Consider the following 20,950-nt stretch of genomic DNA (forward strand, 5'->3'; position numbering starts at 1 on the left):
AGTTATGTTTTACTTCTTTGAAAAAAAAATCAATCCTGAGGATAACAAAAGCCTGAAAATTTGGTCTTGTAGCAAACCTTGGTAGTGATGAAGAGACAATCATCTTGTAACATAATTTCTTCTGTGCACAGAGTTTGGAATGAGGAATAGAGAAAGGACAAATAGTATTTGTTGTTTAAGGTTTTTTAAAGTTTAGGGTTTTTTCTTGGTTTTGTTACTGTTGGTGCTATCACAATGTTTAGCATGAACTAAAAATGTGAACTAGATGTACAGCTAGAGGAAAAACAAATTTAAAGTAGGGATATTTCAGTTCAGGGAGTGTTTATTAATAACTTAAAAAAAAAAAGAATTGCTGTAGCAGGAGGGAAAACCAGTGCTTTTTCCGACGCTGAGTCTACTCGAGGCTTCCCCGTCTAAGGAAAGGGTTAATGCGATGTGGTTGCCAGTAAAAGCAAGCTGTTTTCGTGATGAGCCTGTAATAGCCGGGTGATAGACTGGCTGAACAACTGCTCTAAGTGCCGGGTACCATCCCCTGATTGGCAGCTCCCTAAGTGGAAGCCCCTCGTGTCCAATCTGTCCCCGTGAATTGCTGCGGAGCAAAGGACTTCATTAAGGGATCGTAAGGGGACCTCGTAAAAATCAGCAAATAATTACGCTGGGGAGGAGAGGAGGGGACTGAGAGCTCTGTGGTCCCCGTGAAGAAAAGCAGATGTGCCAGGGCAGGGAAGAGTCAGGTGAAGTGGGTGCTATAAACACTTAGCCCTGAACGCTGGGTCTTCTCAATAAAGCTCAGTTTAGCCCCGTCTCTGACTTTAACAAAATATTCCCGGTCAGCTCCCTGGGTGGTGGAGGGCTGGGAGCTGTTAGCTCATATTCAGTTAAATTTCAAATGTCAGAGCTCGTTAGCAGTGATTTTAGCCAAAGACAGTTTGTGAGGAGCTGGGTAAATTTGAACTTCCTCCAATAAAATTGAGGAAGAGATCGCTGTTTTGCTTATTGATTTATTTTCCTGCTTTCACACATCTTCTCTGGGTCTGGGATTCTGATCAAGGGTCAGGCTCAGCTTCACCCACTTAGGGGTTACAGTGCTTGCTCTTTCACACACACTCTCCTGCTCTTTCATTCTCCAACTCACCTTCATTTGCAGTTTGTCCTCCTGCCTTCACCTGTGTTTGGTGAGTAGAAGATGCAATTTTTGCTTTCAGTGTTGAGGGGAGTTTTCCCCTGAGCTCAGTAAACCCAGGAGGGCAGGCACAGGAAGGCAACACAGACCATTCTGTGGCAGATTTAGGTGAGATATTTGGGAGAAATCCTTTCCTGTGAGGGTGTGGAGACCCTGGCACAGGTTCCCGGAGAAGATTTGGCTACACCATCCCTGGAAATGTTCAACACCAGACTGAATGGAGCAACTGGGTCTAGTGGAAGGTGTCCTTTACTCTGGCAGAGAGTTAGATCTAAATGGTCTTTAAGGTCCTTTCTTGCCCAAACCAGTCTGTGATGGCACGATTCTCTGAAATGTATTGGCTCAGAAGAAGTTGGGCAGTCAGTGTTGTTCTGCAGTGACTTTTGGGAGCCCTGTTGGGCTGAGTCAGAGGATGAAGCCACTGAGCTTAAAATGTCGCTTCAAAGCTGAGATGGCCCAGACAGTGTTGCAGAAATTGGGTTTTTTCCATGCTGAAAGGATTGCAGATACTGGACACTGGCCCAGCCCAAGCTAATGTTCAATTTCAGGTCTGGAGGAGGGATTTTCTGGATTGTGGGGTACATGAGGGATTTGAATACCGTAACATGGGTACAATATCATGGGTAACAATTCTGGGTCAGGTGGTGATAGCTGGCATTTCCCCTTTTACCTACATCCTCCTCTGTGTGTGTGCACTAGGATGGTACCCAACTCCTTCCAAAATGAAATTCACCCTTGAAATATTACTCAGCACACTTCTGCATCCTTTAGCACTTGAATGCATTCAGATTCTGGAGTAAGGAGGTGCCAGCAGTGATCCTGGGGTAGAAGGGCCCCTGGTTTTAGATCCTGCCAAATGATGAACAGGCAGACAAGTGTGTGTGTGGGAGGGCAGAGAGTGAAGGCCACGGAGTGTATTATTGCAGGGGATCTGCATTCCCGATAAAGATGAGCTGTTACAGCCCTCTTGCAGACAGAGGGATCTCTTTACAGCTCAAACAGCAGCAGCTTGTGCTTTCAACTCAAAGGCTTCTCAGTTCAGAGGGCAGTGTGTTGGTGGAGAGGTTCTCTCTCACGATAGGCTCTCATCTTGTCTGATTTGAATGAAGTTTGGGCTAAAATCTTCTGAACTGACACGAATGGTTACTGTCCATGATGTGTGTGATGCTCTCTTCAGCAGAGGCGTTGTCATTCAGGTTTGAAGTGCACTAAATTAACTTCAGCTGCTTTCTGGCCTCTGTTGTGGGCTGTCTGCATCCCTGTAATCATCTATTGTGTGCTACTGTGAGCCCAAACTACTGAAAAAGAATTAAAATTAAATAGATGGAAGAGCTGTTCCATCAAGAATCAATTCTAATTTTAGCTACATAAAATAAGTGCATTAAAGTGTACATATCTGCTGCAGACATGTTCTCATTTTGAAGGCGTCTTGTGTTGGGATTGTTCTCCCTTCCTTGTGCAGCTCCTTGTACAGTAGGATGGGAGGCTTTATCTGGATTTATCACAGTTAAGCAGACACTCTTGACTGCAGGAAAAAGGGATGGGTGCTCCCAGTGTTCTAAATGCCACCCAGTGCTCAGACTCCCTTTAGGAACTGGCAAATTCAGCTTGGAGGGACAGGGCAAAGGTGGCCTTTGCTGGGGTGTGACACCTTCCTTGGCCCCCTAACCCGGTGATACCCTGTTCTTCTGTGACCTTTTCTGTACAAGTCCCATCTTCACCTTTTTACCTTTGTGGCAGATAAGTGTTTTTGATGACAATAAAGATACCACGAGGCACTTTTATTCCTGGTTGCCCCATCTGGGCTGCGCGTTTGATCCGAAGGGCCGGCGTTCCAGTCAGATTGCACTATCAGATGGAGCTGGCTCTGTTTCCTGCATTATTCTTCCTGGCTGTCCCGCATTATGCAATTATGTTTGCATTTAAACCTGAGCACTTACCTGTAATGATGCTGTGGTTCAGTGCACGATACATTAGGGCAGCAGATAATGCACACAGATAGGCTGGGGGCAGCGTGCTGTTGATGTGCTAAAGCTAAACAGGACACTGAGTTTGAGAGAGGGCTCTGAAAGCTCGCAGCTAGAGGGGAGCCATTCCAAAAGCTGGCATTTCTGAAATAACAGCTGTGCAGGGTGAGATTCTTTACCTGGGGGGCAGGTGCAGGATTGTCTCCACCTCAGAAGTCAGACACTGTTGGTGGCTGACACTCACTTCTCCAGGAGCAGGACAGTCTTGGTGGCTGCTGGGAGTCCCAAATCCTGCATCCCTGTAGCCCAATGTGAGAGGAAATGATTCTTTCAAGACTTAAAGGAGGTTTAGAGGAAGGTTGGAGAAGGATTTTTCACAAAGGCATGGAGTAATAGGACAAGAGATAATTGCCTTAATCTAAAAGTATTTTTAGATTAGATATTGTGAATAAATTATTTGCTAAAGGGTGATGAGGCCCTGGTACAAGTTTTCCAGAGCAGCTGTCGTTGCTCAGTCCCTGGAAGTGACCAAGGCCAGGTTGGACAGGGCTTGGAGCAACCTGGGATGGTGGAAGGTGTCCCTTCCCAAGGCAAGGGGTGGAACAGGATGAGCTTTAAGGACCCTTCCAACCCAAACCATTCCTGTTCTCTGATACATCTTAGACTGTGCCTCTGCTGCTGGCCAAGCCCTTTACACCTCATTACACCCGTAATTATCCCTGTGATGCAGTGATAATTCTGAATGCTGCTGCTCTGCATCAGATCCTACCCCGGGTAGATGGTTGTGCCAGTAATAATCAATGGCCCCGATGCTTTGGCTGAGGAGATGTGGATGCAATTAAGGCAGAATCAATGCTTGTCCTTGGATTGTGTGGTTTTGCTGTCTGCTTGCTGTATTTTATGCATAGGACAGATCCAGCTGTAGCCTACACACAGAGTTTGCCCTCTTCCAAGCACTTTTCAGTCTTTGCCTGGTAAATCACTGCAAACCCCTTGCAAGCCAGGTTTGCTGTGGAGGTGGTTTGTGTATCAGCTCACCTGTATTCCCTGTGCCTCGATGGGAGCTGTGGGAAAGTCAGAGGCTGGATCCCACACCAGCTCTCTGACATTCACACTGACTTGGGACTCTCGCAAGGAGTTCTAAAACACAAGGAGTTCCACTTCAGACTGAGGAAGAACTTTACACTGAGGGTAAAGCTGTTCCAGAGCTCTGGAACAGCTGCTCAGGGAGGGTGTGGAGTTCCCTTTCTGGAGACATTCCAAACTCACCTGGAGGTATTCCTGCTCTGGCTGACCCTGCATTGGCAGGGGGATAGGACTAGATGATCTCCTTCCATCCCAGACATCTCTGTGATTCTGTTTATCTCCCTGCCTGATCCAAAAAACCATCAGCAGCTCTCTCTGGCACTGTTGGGGTGGATGAGCCTCACTCCTCCCATTTACTCCCCCATTTATTATAGAACCCATTCAGAAATCCCACTTGCTGACATGTAAGGATGTAATTTGGTTACTTTTCCTGCAGGTGGTCGGCAAATTGTTGAGCTAATCTTTGCTTTTGCAATATTTGCTCTCAGATTAGTGAGTTTAACTCAAGATCATTCAATTGGGAGACAATATTTGCACAGTGCAAAGGCTGACACAGTCACCAGGCTTGGTTATCCTGCTTGTGTAAACAACTTGATGCTGTAATTTTCTCATTACCATTAAATTGCTGTTTTTAATTTGTCTCAGAAGCCTCCATACTTTGCAAAATGGCTGGTTTAGAGAGATGTGTAAATTATGTGTGCCCTTTAACAGCGTCCTGGAAAGGAAAACCTGGTCCTGCTGTATCTAAACTGGAAGATTGCATTGAATTCCTCAATCTGTTTACACTCACAGGATTTTCAACAAGTTGGACTTAAAACTCTCCACTACAATAAATAAGCTGTCTCTGAATATCATGCTGTAAATGAACATTGGGAAGGTTTTTGTGAATTAACAAGCAGTTACCAGGCAGAAAATACACATTCTGTGCAACAAGGATCTTCATGTGCTCCAAGACAGTTCCTCTGCTTCCCGAGGTGTTTTCTTTAATATCTGAAATTGAAATTTCTGATTTTAGGCTCATCCTTCCACCATGACCCTGAGAGACCCAAAACCAACCCTTTGGTCCTCATGTGAGTGTGGTAAAGAGACAGGGACTTTCCCAGAGGTCCCATGGTTTGTTTAATTATGGAGTGGATGAATAGTGTTCATATCCCTCCATTATTTGGTATTTTACATGGGATTTGAGTGAGTTTTGTTGCCTGTGTGTATGAAGATGGCTCATCTATACCTGGGATATGCTCCCCTAGGAACAGCAGTGTCTTTTCAGTATCCTTCCTATAAAAGCACCATTAGATTTAACTAATCTTCCGTGTCCTTAATTAAATACTTCTAGAGCAAGGAGCCTTACCTTCTGTGCCTCAAAATTGCAGTGATTACTCCCCTGCTGAAGAAACCTTTTTTTTTTTTTTTTTTTTTTTTTTTTTTTTTTTTTTTGGTGGTTGTTTTTTAAGTGAGTCTGCTGGTTTTGTTTGGGATTTTTTTTTAAACAGGAATTAAACTGTTTCTCATGCCATTGTCCAGTTGCAAACTGGCTTGAGACTGACTTGTGCCATGGCCTCTGACCTCCAAAAGTGCCCACTCTTTTTTTTCCTGAACTAATCAGCTCGATGAACTATTTACAGTTGGCTTTTGGGTCTTCTCACTGCTTCTGTGGCTGCCCCTGTCTGAGTAATTAATGATGCTGTGGCTTGTTTATGGTCTTGAGTTACTAATGCTCTTGGCTGCAAATGCATTTTTACCTCTGGGACATGCCAGTTTCCTGGTTCTAGTCCCACCTCACCAGCCCAGGTCAATTTTTTGTGTGTAAACAGATTTATCCTCTAATAGTTTGGGAGAGACTAGGGTCATTCATCAGTCCCACAGAGAACATGCCCAGCCAGATTCTTCCCTTCTTGTGCCTGTGCGACTCAGAAGAAGTCAGAAAGGTTTCTGCAGGACAGCTAAAATTAAAACAAATAAGCAAAAGGGAAAAAGAATCCTTTCTTTTTAAACTCAGGGTGCAAGCAGTCTCAGTTAAAAATAAAAATACTGGATAGTGCATCACATATCCAGCCATGAACCCAGCCCTGCTCCTTGCTGTATCAATGCTTTTGAGAGTAATTAAAGAGGGACCTGCTGGGATAATCCCACCTGCATTTTAAAGCTGGAGTAGTGGGTAAAGAGAAGTGACACAGCACACAGTGATAAAAATATCGCCTTGTGGCCTTGGAAATGGTTTGTTGGGTTGTGATCCAGGCTTGTTCTGTCCCAGGCAGTCATGTCAAGAGTGATAAGCATAAGGGAAAACTGAGCTTGGTGTCCTACTCTCTCTGGAAACCTGTTCCAGTCTCTCCATGCAGGTTTATTCAGAATCATTCTGCTCATTTCCATCCATGGTTCATTCATATTCCAGTCTTCCTGGAGATAATGTCATTTTTTGATATAAATGATTAATTTTTTCACAGTGTATAGTTCTCTAGATATCTTGCCTTCTCCTGCTATTTTTTGTTTGGTTTTTGTTTGTTTTGGGTTTTTGATTATTTCGTTGTTTTTTTTTTTGTTCTGAGAGGGGTGATATTTATTTATTTGTTTGTTTTTTGAGTGAGTCTAAGGCTACTTCCTTAGCCTTAATTTTTTTTTTATTTTTTTTATTTTTTTTTTTTTTTTGTGACTTTTTTTTTTTTTTTTTTTTTTTGGTGACTTTTTGACTTGTGCACAACTGTTTCTGCCAGTTTTGGAAACATTTATTTCAGGAACCAGAAGAAGACAGTCCCATTATCTCCCTACCTTTGTTGACCAGTTTGGCTACCAGTGTCTGCTCAGGTTACCCTTGAATGGGATTTTTGGGGTGTCCTGAGCAGGGCCAGGATTTGGACTCAATGACCTTTGTGGGACCCTTCCAACTCTGGATATTCCACAATTCTATAAATAGAAGTGATAAAGGTGAATGTGGTGCTTTCACTGAGAGGATGAAAGTAGATTTTCCATTTCAGACTTTTCCAGGAAGGGTCTCCTTTCTCTCTTAATTTCTTCTCCCTCACATCCAGCTTGGAAATGCCTCAATCAGTGGCAAATTTGGGACACTGTAGTGACGTGCACATGAATAAAAGTCCTTTACAGTGTTGCCAAACACGTTATAGGATCCACTAGTCTCCTTTGAATTTCCTCTCTGATTTCCTAAGAAACTCAGTACGGGCTACTTAAATATTTGAAGGCAACTTCTCTGGGATTGCTGGTAATTCTTAATCTCAGTGGGTTTTTTTTTTTTTTTTTTTTTTTTTTTTTTTTTTTAAGTAAAAATTGACCTTTTTGGAATGGAAGGGGCAGGGTTGTGCTACTTTGCAGTTCTTTCCTGCTTGGTGTTTGCACCTGTAATGAGCATTAGATGGTACCCTCTGTCCTGAGACCCCTTGGAGAAGCCTTGGGAAATTCAGCCTTAAAAATAATAGAACAATTTACATTGGAAAAGATCTCCAACATCATCAGGTCCAGCCATTCCCCCAGCACTGCCAGGTCCACCACTAAGCCATGTCCCCAAGTGTCTCATCTGTGTGTTTTTTGAGATCATCAGAGAGATGATGATCTCAAAATGATGATGATGATCATCCAGAGATGATGATCCCACCATTTCCCTGATCAGCCTGTTCCTTGACCAGCTTAATTCTGGCCATTCATTGATTCCATAACACAGACAATTAAATTCTACTAATTTCTTTTTGGAAGTCAAAATCTGTATATTTGTCTACCAAATGAGGCATTGTGCTTTGCTCTTAGAGACAATATCTATATTTTTTGCTGCTTTATACTTGGTTTTGCCCAGTATATTTTCTGTTCTCTTTGGGATGGCCCCATTCCATCTTCTCACTTCATTCTCTCAGTGAGAAAAATTCTTATACACTGCAGGGAATGAAAAGACAATTGCAAAAGACCTCTGGTATTGGTTTATATAGAAAAAGCCCTTTCTTTTACACTGAGTGGTGAAATGCAGGCAGGAGGCTGTTCTTAAAGAACAGGATGAATGAGAATCCTGTAATTATCTTGGGGATGCTGTTACACAGAGGAAGAGCTCCTCATGTCAATTGAAATTCCATAGCTTTGCACTGTGGTCAGTATTTTTCAGTTAATTTGGCAAAGGGTTAGAGGTGTGACAAGCAGCAGAGGCAGAGAATGATGCCAAGAGACAGGTTCAGCTTCTTTGGGCACTGGGCAGCATTTTGCTTATTAATTCTACTGACTGTAGCAAATAACTTGCATTTGCATCCCTTTCAAGTATGTGTAGGAGGGAGGAGCCTGCACCAATTTGTCTGGTTTAATTATAGATGTTCTACCCACCTTCCTAATTGCTCCTTCATTAAGAAGTAGCTTGTTTCTTTTTTTTTTTTCCCTAGGAGCTAAAGATAATCAACTTTTGTTTGTTTCTGTAAATATTTTTTTCTGCCCTTGAGGAGATAATTATTTCTATTGTTGCATGAAGATGGTGGCCAATACAGGAGGAATAATTAGAGCAGATGGCTGAAAATACTTCCCTTGTAAAAGACATCTAGTATAATAAAACACCTCCCTCCTCTTTTGTCTCCTCCAAATATACGTTTTTCTTTCCTTCAGGTGGATGGGAGTTGGGTGAGGGGGTGTAAATCTTTTCATGATGTATTAAACCGAGGAGCTGTTCAGAGTTCACAGCCTGGAAAGTGAGCTCCCTGTATCCGTCACTGAAATTAAAGTGTTTTCAAACGTGGCGTGGAGTCCTGGGTGTGTGGCATGGGGAAATCTGCATTGCACTCCATCACTGGGAATGTTAACCTTGTCTCTCCGTGGTGACTGAGGACAGGAACACTTGCTCTCCGTGCTCACTGCTTAAATGGCAATCTGTCAGCACCAAGGAAAGGCTGCTCCCGTGGGTGTCAATCTCTGCCGTGTGGGCAGCACTCCAAACCTTTGTTCCTTCATGGATGTGCTCGCTGGGACAGGGGAAACTTCCTGCTGCTAAAGCCTGCAGGATCCACACGGTGCTCTGTGTCCTCTCAGCTGGGCCTGGGGAAGGATAAAGCTGGTGGGAAAACCCTCCTGCTCTCAGGTGTCTCCCTCTGGCCATGTCACACATAACCCCCAGCTGGAACCCACAGCCTGGAATCATGGAATGGTTTGGGTTGGGAGCAACATCAAAGAAAATATTCTTTCAAAACCCCTGCCATGGGCAGGGACACCCTCCACTATCCCAGGTTGCTCCAAGCCCTGTCCAGCCTGGTCTTGGGCACTTCCAGGAATGGGGCAGCCACAGCTCCTCTAGGTAACCTAGTCCAGGGCCTCACAGTAAAGAATTTCTCCTTAAAATCCAGGGAAGAAGGGAGAATAGTGAGCACACCAGGAAGCAGAGTCTGTGTTGAACTGCGTCACTGCTTCTTGCTTTTGTTTTAGAATTTATTTTCTGATGGGAGGATGAAAACTCTTTATGCTTGTAACTGTTGTTGCAGTCCTTTTTTTGGGACTGTACTCTAAACAAACTCCACTTAACTAAAGGAATTGTAAAGTTATCCCAAAGTGTGATCAAAGGATCACTTCTGTGTCTAAACAGGAGTTTCTCAACCCTTTAAAGCCCAAACCTTGCATTCTGGTATCCTTCCCATTTGTGAATTGTTTACCAGTCTGGGTGGGAATGCAAATTTATCACTGTTATTTATTCAGTGGTTGCAGTCACTGCATGTGTTCCTACACCCTGTTAGTCACAGGCACAAGGTGCCAAACTGACCCTGAGAGATTGTGTCCCCAAAGTCTGACAGAAAGGCAATTCCCGCCTGGCTGACAACAGCAGCAGCTAAAAAACATAAAATGGAAAGAAATCTGCCTGGAAAATGAAAAAAGAAGGTGCAGTAGGCAGGAAAGTGGGTAACATGCTGAATTGCAAGAGATTGTGTGTCTTTTATTGCATGCTACAAAACTGTTATTTTACATTTACATAATTAATTATTTTGAAGATATGTATTGGAAAGGAGTTGTTACCCCCTCACCAAATTAACTTGTGTTCTATCAAGCTATGGGCCTGGTACACAAGGTTTGGGCTTGATATGAATTATGCATAGAATCCCAGAACATTCTGAGTTGGAAGGGACTCACAAGGATCACTGAGTACAACTCCCCAAATCCCATCATGTACCTGAGAGCTTTGTCCAAATGCTTCAAAGCTCCATCCAGCTTGGGGCTCTGATGTGGGGAGCCTGTTCCAGTGCCCAAATTCCCTCTGGGTAAAAAAACCTTTCCCTGGCAAATAAAATTTGCTGTGTGCATGACACATTCCAAATGTGAGTCAGAGCTGGAAAGCACTTACAGGACTCCATTCATTGAATTTTGAGGTCAGATCCCTTCTCAGCTCCTTCTGCTCTTTGGTGCCCCAGGAAGAACAACTAAGATTTCTTAGGGATGATCACCAATGGTGGTGATTTTCCACCCACAGGAGGTTTCTGCCCATATTTTGCAGGTTTGGCTCCCCACTGGGTTAATGCCATCTGCTGTGCTGCATTCAAAATGTCAAATGTTGCCAGAGTGGTTTTCCTATGGATGTGTGATGTGAGGGCACATCCTGCAACAGTTTGGGGGATGATTTTACGTGCTCAGTTCAGGTTATAATCATTTATTTAACTCATTGCATTGTATAAAATATACAGGCAGAAGAGGCTCATGCCCCAATTTATCTATTGATTGCCACAAACCTTGCAGGATTGCAGCATCTTTGTTGTCTTGCTTCTCCTGTTAAACCTCACTGAAATTGTCCACGTCCAAGTGTGAGCTCTGACAGTGACACAGATGGCTGCAGAGATGTGATGGTCTCACAAGCTCTGTTTTCTCCAAATCTTCTTTCCAGCTCTGGTGCACACTGGAGCCAGAGCGTGGAGCTGCCACCTCACTGCTGCCAGCCAGCCTCAGCCTCACAGCTCAGGGTTTGTTTTATGCCAGCTCCTCTTTCTCCCATCCTGACTTTCCAGCTCCCTGCCACTTTTCCTGAAGCTGGAAAAAGCACAGGGAGAAAATGGCCAGCACCAGTGGCTGACACACAGCTTTCCTTGGCCCTGCAGGTTCCTTCTGGTTCCTTCAACCAGCACACGTGGGGTGGGCACTCAGCCACAGCCCTGGCACCTGCAGCTGCTGCTGCTCCTCAGGATTACTGAGAAGTGCCTCAATTAAACACCAGAGGTCAAATACAGGGTGCCAGACAGGGGGAAAAAATAGAAAGAATTTTGCTTTTCTGAAAAAAACTAGTGAGAGGGATGTTAAGACTCTGTCCCCAACCCTGCTTAATGAGAGATGTGCAATTATTTTGTGTATTAGTTCATGTTATCTCACCATGGGCTGGTTAAATGGAACTGGAGGTAAACACCACCACCCTTCAGCAAAGGAACTTAAGAATTCTGTTGCAGCTGGAGATGCACTGTGCTTTTCTCCCAGAAATCAGGGAGTGTAATCATATGGGATTCACAAAGTTGAGGAAAACTGTGCTGGTGGTTCAGGGCAGGTGTCTCTTGCACTAAACTTGCATTAGACCACATCCTCTTCTCTCAGAGATCTTAAGGAGGTGCTCTTTCATCTCAGGGAAGGGTGCAGGACTGCAAGAGAAGAGTCATCAAACAAAAATTTTTGATGTTTTTCCTCAATCCCTACAGAGCTGCCTTCCCTCTAACACCCCAGTCCATTCCTCTGTGCTGTGGTAATTTAAAGTATGTTCCTTGAGCAAATCCCCTTTTCTCCTTCTAAAACAGATTCTTTGGATTTAATCTCTCTGTGGTAATACAATGATAGTACAAGTGATTATAAACAGCTTTTGGTCTTGTGTTATTAGCTGATGTTCATCTGTTTAATTTTATTTATAAAGAAGAAAAAGTATAAATCAGAAATCACTTGAAAGACACACAGGCAAGTGATGCACATGACAGTGGACTAAGGCAGGCATTTTCTCGCTGGAAAATTTAGGTATGGACTTGATGGAAAAATAGGGAATTTTGTGACCTTCATTAACTTATTTTTCTCCCACTATTAGGGTGGGGAGGCCCTGGCACAGGGTGCCCAGAAAAGCTGTGGCTGCCCCTGGATCCCTGGAAGTGTCCAAGGCCAGGTTGGACAGGGCTTGGAGCAACCTGGGCTAGTGGAAGGTGTCCCTGCCCATGGCAGGGGGTGGAATGAGGTGATTTTTACAGCCCCTTTCAACCCAAACCATTCTGTGATTCTGAGATTCCACTGTCATGTATGAACACTGAGATTTTTGTGCCAGATGGTGTTGATAGAACTGAACAGATATTGATTCCTCTAAGAGGTGACAGCAGAAACAGATCAATCTCAAACACTGACATTAGGTAGAAAGAAGCTTAAATAAAGAACTAGAGTGTTTTCTAGTTAGAAATCCCTATTTGCCATCTAAAAGAGAAAAAAAGTCAAATTCAGAAGAGGAATTTATTCTTAACTCTTGCAGGGCTTCTATCAACAGCTCACTGTGCTAGCAATGGGTGCTAGGAAGAAGGTCTGGTACACTCCTTACAGCCTTGCTTGGCCACTAGAGTTAGTTGGAAGGTTCTAAGTGATTTCAGAGCATGAGAGTGACTTAAAGGCATTCAGCAAACCTTCTCAACCAAATGTTCCTGTGGATCCCACCATTTCACAGCTGCCTCCTCCAGTGTTGTGCTGGTGGCACTGGCAGCATTGTGCCAGAGAGGAATTTATGGATTTGTAATTTTATGCTATGGTTGGCTTGATAAGCAGTGTGTGCACCTTTCTATGAACTGTCTGTTCCTCTGTGGTAAAAACAAGTTTAATTAGCTGTTTTCCAGTGGATCTGTTCTATATTTTATACAATCTGCTTCATAACATTGTCAATGAAGAGTAATTCACAGCCTCTCTTGAAAGATAGTGGGTAAAAGCATCTATACTTTCAGCTGGAAATTTGTCCTAAATCTCTGAACTATATAAATATAAATACATAATACTAAATATATAAATACATAAATATATCTTTGCAACTAATGAAAATTAAACTTTTCCTATTGCACTTAGCAATTATTCAGTAATTTTACTGCTGTTATGATGAAGTGGTTCACTCCCTCTGACACCAGAGTTTTAGCTCCCAAGAATTTTTCACTGCCTGTGTGTTAATGCAGTCCGAGGCTTCAGTCTGAACTGAACCAAGTTAATTCCCTTTGCAGAGGAATCATAGAATGACTGTAGAAAATCCCAGCATCTAGCCAGGGTGGATATCAGCCAGTTTATCATTTAGCCTGGGCACTACACTCATTTCCTGGTGTAAATAATTAGAATAGTAGAATGACAGAGTGGTTTGGGTTGGAAAGACCTTAAAGCTCATCTGAAGGTCCATGGGCAGGGACATTCCACTGGATCAGCTTGCTCAGGAACAGCACTACAGGAAATACTCCATAAAACATCAGGCACATAAAAGTAAACCTGAAAACAGCACAGTAAAAGAGAACAACCATCATAACACCCCCATTATTGATTCACCTCAACTGCAGCTCCCGAGCAAAAGCTTTAATGCACTCGATGTGCTCCGTTTGAAAATGGAGTTACTCTGTTTTGCTTTTGTCTTGAGGTTATTCTTTCCACTGCTGTTTTGGATTAGAACAGCCCAGTGAGGACCACAAATATTTCCATGTCTGGTTCTCCCCCAACCTCAGATGAGTTGAGGATGTTCTTGCTGGTTCACATATGAGATCAAATAATGCGTTTTGGATTTCTATGTCAACACTTGTGCACACATGTCCAGGCAAAAATATTCACACCTTCTTCAAAAATTTCATCATCAGGGCCCTAAACAACCTGGTCTAGTGGGGTCTGCCCATGGTAGGGGGGCTGGAATGAAACAGCTCCATCCCAAACAATTCTGTGATTCTATAAAACCTTCACTGCAAAATGCATGCTTGAAGTTTAGAGGTGAGGAGGAGCCTTTAAGCTCAGGCATCATTTCGCTCTTGCACATCATGAATCAGTGTATTAGCAGTTTTCAAGTTATTCAGGGCTTTATTTGGAACTGCTGTGCTCACCCTCAGAGAAGAGGCAATAATAACACCAGATAAGCTGAGAAAGCTAAAAAGGTGTTTGAGAGGAGGAATGTCTGTCTAAATGGGGATGAACGGCAGGAGAGCCCTTGGGGGAAAAAAAAAACAACAAAAAACCAAAAAAACCAACCCAACCAGAAACCCTCTAAAGCAAAATACCGCCCATCCAGCAGGATGTTTTAACTCTAAGGTCTTCAGGCTGTTTTTATGACAGTGCCAGGGAACAACAGTGCAGTTCTGCTCCTTGGGAGGCAGAGAGAGACACACACCAGGAAACCTGGGGTGAGTCCGCAGCCAGACCTGCGGCAAATCCCTCATTCCCTAGAGCAGAACGGGACAAGGGGCAGCTCCCAAATTGGGACAGGCATTCCTGAAGGCCAGGGACATCTCCAATGCCAACATCCTTCTACTCCTTTGCCTTGCACAGGGTCCCCCTGGAAGTCAGACTGCCCAGAGCATGGTGGAGGAGATGCCAATGCCTGGCACTGTTCTCTGAGCAAGCTGGCTTCTCGAGAGGTGGCAAGGAGCGAGCTTTAAACTCCTCTGGCTCTTTCTCTTTCTCTTCGCAGCTTGCCCTCCAGTTCTGCGGCCGGTGGGACGAGGGCTCCAGCTGGCCTGCTGGCCACCAGCCGCGAGATGGCGACAATGTCACGATAGAGGAGGGCCGGACCCTGCTCCTGGGGACCACCACGAGCATCCTCAACCTGCTGCATCTCAAAGGTCTGCGGAGGGTTCGGTGCTCTTCCTCCTCCAGGGATGGGGTTTCTCACTGCCCTGATCTCTCCTTCATTCCCCAGCTCCAGCATGGGAGGAGACACCAGGCTGTGCCGGCTGAGCCTGCTCCCAGTAGATGCAAGAGGGCAGTGATGGGGGATAGGACAAGAATTTAAATATTCCGTGTGCAGAAGGAATTGGTTATGCTGTTTGAGGTATAATGACAATATAAGCAAAAAGGCCTTTTTTCCCCTTTCTTCTTTCCCCAGTCTACCAAAATTGCTGCTGTCCTGAGCAGTGTTTGATGATAATGGCACTGCTGATAACAAAAATCAACTCTGTTCTGTTTGGCATCTTTCAGGCAGGTGTATTGCAAACACCTTTACAAAATTATTGACATTATAGAATTGCAGATCATAACTATCAAATGCAATCCTAAAGCACAGCTGGTACTTTCCTCAGTAAGTAAATAACTGAGCACAATTATGATGGAAACCCTGGATTTGCTGGGTTTGTGTACCTGTACACAGACCCAGAATAAGGGTGAGACAGGCATATCTCTGTGGGTGTCAAAGTAAGAATTTAAAGGACTTGTAATTCCATGCCAGAAATCTTCTCCCCTAGAAGTTAGGTCCTGGTTGTGGAAACTGCTGTATGCATGCCTGGTATGAAGGAAATGAGTTGTTCTGGTGAAATTGCTTGCTCAAAGTTAAGCCTCTGCTAAAACAGAGCTCAAAAAATGAAAGCAAGAATTTTTATATGTTTAAAGACCAGGATGGTTGCTGGTAAAATTGCTTTTATACTAAAATGATATTAAAGATGCTAGTTTTTTCTTGAGATGATGGTGAAACATATGCCTTTGATAATTGTATTTTATATTCAATTTGAATGATAATTCGATAAAGGAAAAAAGTTTGCAAGTTTGTCCCTATCATATGAACATGTCCAAAACTGATTGAACTTGCTCAGTCCAGGCTCAGAGGTTTTCAAGACTTGCTATATCATACATCATTCCCACTTAAAAACAAAATTAAAAATCAACTGAGATGTTGAGGTTAAAAAAAGGTGAAACAATTTGGTACAATTCTTTACCCTACTGAAAATTCTAATTTTTGATTCAAGATTCTTCTTAACTTCATTGTGATTATGCCATACTTTAGAGGAGACAGGTAAGAATACCAGATTTCTTTTGGCTGCAAATCTGGATGAAGATTTTGGGGCTCAGTCACTGACTTTGTGAAGAACTGGGGCAAAATATTTGAGCAGAAACACTCTGAACTTTGGACCGATTCAAAGGCTCATTTGATCTATGAGTCAGCCCTCATGAAGCTGCCATAGCTCTGATTGAATTTAATGAAGTCTGGAGTAGTATCTTTATGGCTTTGGCTCATCTGACATTCAAATCCTTCCTCCTCTTTATCGCGTTTTCCAAGAAGCCTGGTTTATAATGTCAATTCAGTTAGAAAAGCAGCATTAGAATATTCTAGATGCGATTATTTTCTCCATTGTTACATGCCAAATAGAGGGACAAAACATTTTAGAATTATGACCTCCAGGAATTTTTTATCTGAGGTTTGAGAAGTTGCCTATTGCATCCACTGCCACTACCATAGGTTCTCTGGCTGTGTAGCCTTGGTTAGATTTGGAATCAAGACATGCTGAGATCTACTCTGAAATGAGGCTGAGATTTATCTTTCCTTACCATCCCTTTTTTTAAGCTGTCCAGCTCAGGGGAGTTGTTTAGGTTCCTGTATTGATAGAAACACACTTTAACAAAGACCAGTTCATCTTAGGAATTATAGACACCCTTCTCAAACTGAGTCACAGGTGATCCCTCAGAGCAGCAACTACCAACTCTGTGAGCACATCAAATAATCAACCACTTTCCCCACGTGCAAGATGGGCAAGGCAGTAAACCCCTGACCCCCAAGGTAGGTGGAAATATGTGCTCCGATTGAAATGTCCCATTCCTATTCTACCTGGAGAGTTTTTCTGAGCTGGAGCTGGAGAATGGGATTAAATTGTAGCTTTGCTCCCTTTGGCCTTCATGACTCAGCATCAGGCTGGCTGTGCACTCATAAGCTGAAAATACAAGGTTTTGTGGATGGAAAAATGCTGCAATGCTGCTGAATCCACTGCTGCTACACTGCCCAGTTTCTGGTGCTGTATCCAACAAACTCAACACAAGTTCACAGGCCCACCTCTTGAAATTGCCCCTGTTTTAAGACTCCATGAGGATTTTGAATACTGCCCCTGTGTTGTCTCCTTTTGATGATTTCAACATTGCAGGAATTACTTGAAGAGTGCTAGAACAAGGACATCAACTTCACGTGCAGCCTTAAACTGACCCCTCTTTGGCTGTATTAACACACAGCCCAAAACTGACCCTTCTTTGGCTGTATTAACACACAGCCCCAAACATACAGTGGTTCTGGGAATGACCAGACTCTCTGGGCAGAAGATCTGGAGGTCAAAAAACCAGAAAAATAGGATTAGGCAGCTGGCTTCTGCTCACTGCCATGAGGGCTCAGCAGTTTCTCCCTCCTCCTTAACAAGCAGAGCATGAACACGTGGATCTCAAGAGCAGAATGTTTAATAGTCAGGCTGTGAAATGGCTCAGACGAGACTGATTGGGGAAGAGATACAACATAGACCGTAGATAATTCTGTATGTTCAGCAGATTGCAGTTATTTTTGTAATCCCAGCATCACAAGTATGGAAATATTTATGATAACCCAGGACAGATGGGAATTTCCTTTGCACAGGGCTTACACAGGAGGAACTTTGTGTTTGATGGGTTGATACCTCAGGCATGTGTTGTTGCCTTTGTCTGCAGTTATGGTGGTCTAGGGAGGTCTGGAGACAGAAAAAATAAAAGCTGTCTGGTCTTTCAGGAGTTCCTTGGAGATGAATTTCGGGGTGGCACTCCCAGTGCACCCCAGTGGAACTGAAGAGCCTCACCTGGGCAGTTGCTCTTGCAAAGGCAATTTTGAGGTAGCCACTCTCAGGTAGCAGGCATGAGGGAGAAGATTGCTTTGATCCTTGTACTGGAAAAGACTCATTATCACTCAAAGAACCATTTAGGTTGGAAAAGACCTCCAAGATCATGGAGTCCAACCTTTGACCAAACACCACCATGTCAACTAGACCAGGGCACTGAGTGCCATGTACAGTTTTCCTTTGATTCTCTGATTCTGTGAATATTTTGAATTTCTTATAATCCACGTTTTGATCTGACTTTGGCCAGAATGCATCCTGTGATTAAATTCAGGAGTATGGAAAACACAGATATTGATTTTACTTGTCTTTCCCTCCTCTTTGATGCTATTAGCAACAAGCATCAAATATTCACTGATACACCAGCTTCAATAGTTGTCAAATAAACCATACTTCAGTCACTGCTGATAAAGATTGGGTTTTAATTCACTGAAAGAAGGAAAAAGTGTTTCCCTTTGTTTTCTTCTCTATGGCATCAACCAGTCCTTAAACTCATTTCTAAATCCCTTGTCAGTAGGCACAGTTGGAACCTGTTCCTGTCATGGTATTTTCTGTGCCATTTTGATCAATCCATTTGGGATATGCATTGTGATACTTTTATTTTTTTTTTTTAAAGCAGTTTCCAGTTCATATTTTCTTTTTTTAATCAGGCAGAGACATTACAATTAAAATACCGTAAAAGTGATTCTGGCAGTATTGCAATAAGCATGTTTTTTAATTAAAGAAAGAACATGGGATGTACAAATAGTACCAGCTAATGGGAAATTTCATCCAATGTATTTTTTAATTGAGATTTAAAAGGAAGAAAAGTCAGCTCTATTTCTCTCTGTCACTGTGTGATATTTTCCTACATTGTTATGGTGAGCCTTCAATAATTAGTCTCAGAGCTTTAGAATCCTCTCTTATTTCGTGAAAAACTGTGAAAGGCATCAGTTCTTTATTTTTCAGCATATTTTTCTGCAGGGATTCAGTGTTATCCAGTAGAGTGCAACTCACAGATGTGGACATTCCTGGAGAAAGGATTTTAAACCCTGAATCTGTAGCAGTTTAAGGTGTGGGTCTTTTCAGATCCTTTCCCCAGCTGCATGAACCCTGGTTCATGTTTGGATGTGGACTGCAGGTTTCTTTTGCCATCATGTTTCTTGTGGCTTACAGGATGTACCTTGGACTCCCAGGACTCTTCACCTGCCGATTAAATTGATTTGCCTCAACTTCAGCAACTCTTGGGACTCCTGTGGGGCGTTTCACAGTGAGCAGATCTGTGGAAGCTAATCCTGGCCAAGGAACTGAACACAGCTTTGGCAGAGACCGAGCAGAAACCCCAGGCAGCACCATCTCTTTCCTCTAATTACTGTCATGGAAGGAGGAAATCACAGAATCACAGAATGGTTTGGGATTGGAATGGACCCTAAATCTCATCTCATTCCACCCCTGCCATTGGCAGGGACATCTTCCATTATCCCAGGCTGCTTCAAGCCCTGTCCACCCTGGCCTTGGACACTTCCAGGAATCCAGGGGCAGCCACAGCTTCTCTGGGCACCCTGTGCCAGGGCTCCCCACCCTCACGGGGAGGAACTTCCAAATGTGCACCTAATGTCTGTCACTTGGGGACTTGAAATGACAGCCCAAGGACCTTTGTTTCCATCACAGCTCTGTGGGTGGTGTTTGCCTTCACAAGGCTCACCTGGAAGCTCCTCAGTTAGGTCCCAGAAGATGTCAGATGTGTTGGAAGACACCCTGGTGTGTCTGCACCTCTTCCCCACCAAGTCAGCTCTCCTCTTCCAAATCCACCCAGGTGTTGCTAAGTATCTCAGAGACCCCTTAAGAGCTGAAGAAATAGAAAGATTTCTTTGAAGGAGACATATCTATGGCAGCCTCTCCTGGGGTGCTGATTGGAATTGCCTTTTACTTGTCTCCTGAGCTCTAAGTGAAGAGCCTGATCGGTTTCCAAGGGAGCACGTGCCATCTGAACAGATGGCTGTGAGCACAGCAAGCCAAAAAACAAAGGCTTGTCAGGCTGGGGAGATGAATTCTGTCTGAGAGTAGTGAAGCAGCTGCTGATTCCTCTCCCAGGGATGGATTAAGGCCTCCATCCAACAAAATGCTGGAATACAACCTTAACTTTTGAGTGTGTTAGTGATGTCCTGGTGGAAATACACAGGCATTTGAATTCAGAGCTAATCTGGGATCTGTACTTGTGTGCTATGAACATGGAGGAACATTTTGAGGGAGGTGCAGAATGAATTTTGGACTCTTGGTTTGAGCAGCCTTTTCGATGGCACAAATATAACAAAATTCCCTTTTCCATCTTGTTCAGCCATGTTCCAAGCTGCAAACAACTTTCATGGCTCACTGGAATGTCCTGTGAGCATGTCAACAGAGTCCAGGTGACAGATCTATGAAATAATTAATTGTCTTTTCTAAAGCTCATGAACTTTGTATTTTTCTTTCTGTACACAGCAAAATTTTAGTTGCTTTGGGTTGTTTTTTTCTTCCTTCTTGGAGGCCCTGCCAGGGACACCCTTGGAGCAGGAGAATGAGCAGCAAGGGGGGTGCCAGCACAATAAAGCCTCGTGGTTATACAGGATCAAGCAAAGCTATTCCAGCTCTGGCAGTGGCATCCTGCTGTTTGCCACAAGGGATGCTGGCCAGGAGTAGAACTTCTGAGCCTGAGCCTCATGGGGAATTCTGTGGCTTTGTCATGTGAAACACCAAGTGAGAGGAGCTGGTAGGAGCAAGCTGAGGGCTGTGGGGCTGAGTTATTCCTGGTCATGGAGCAGCCAGAGCAGATCTCCCCTGCACTGAGATGGGAAGAGGCAGTCCAGGGAAGGGGATGAGATTTCAATCTGCAAATCCCCTTCCATGTAGAGGAAGTTTCCTTCTAGTTGAAGGTTATTACACAGTAGTGATATGTAAGATTATTTTGTTGATACTCTTCTCCCACTTGATTATTAAAAAAAAAAAAAAATTAAAAA

At 43.6% G+C, this 20,950-nt stretch overlaps 1 protein-coding gene across 2 annotated transcripts in view; it reads left to right on the forward strand.

Annotated features, from left to right (window-relative positions):
- PKHD1 (PKHD1 ciliary IPT domain containing fibrocystin/polyductin) overlaps positions 1-20,950 on the forward strand; it is a 247,190-nt gene that overhangs the window by 62,519 nt on the left and 163,721 nt on the right. For both annotated transcript variants that reach the window (XM_063423458.1, XM_063423452.1), the window contains exon 36: positions 14,834-14,984. In XM_063423458.1, the coding sequence (XP_063279528.1) occupies positions 14,834-14,984 (151 nt within the window). The remainder of the gene's footprint in view (positions 1-14,833; positions 14,985-20,950) is intronic.

This window comes from Prinia subflava, chromosome 2 (genome assembly GCF_021018805.1).
Source record: "Prinia subflava isolate CZ2003 ecotype Zambia chromosome 2, Cam_Psub_1.2, whole genome shotgun sequence".
NCBI lineage: Eukaryota > Metazoa > Chordata > Aves > Passeriformes > Cisticolidae > Prinia > Prinia subflava.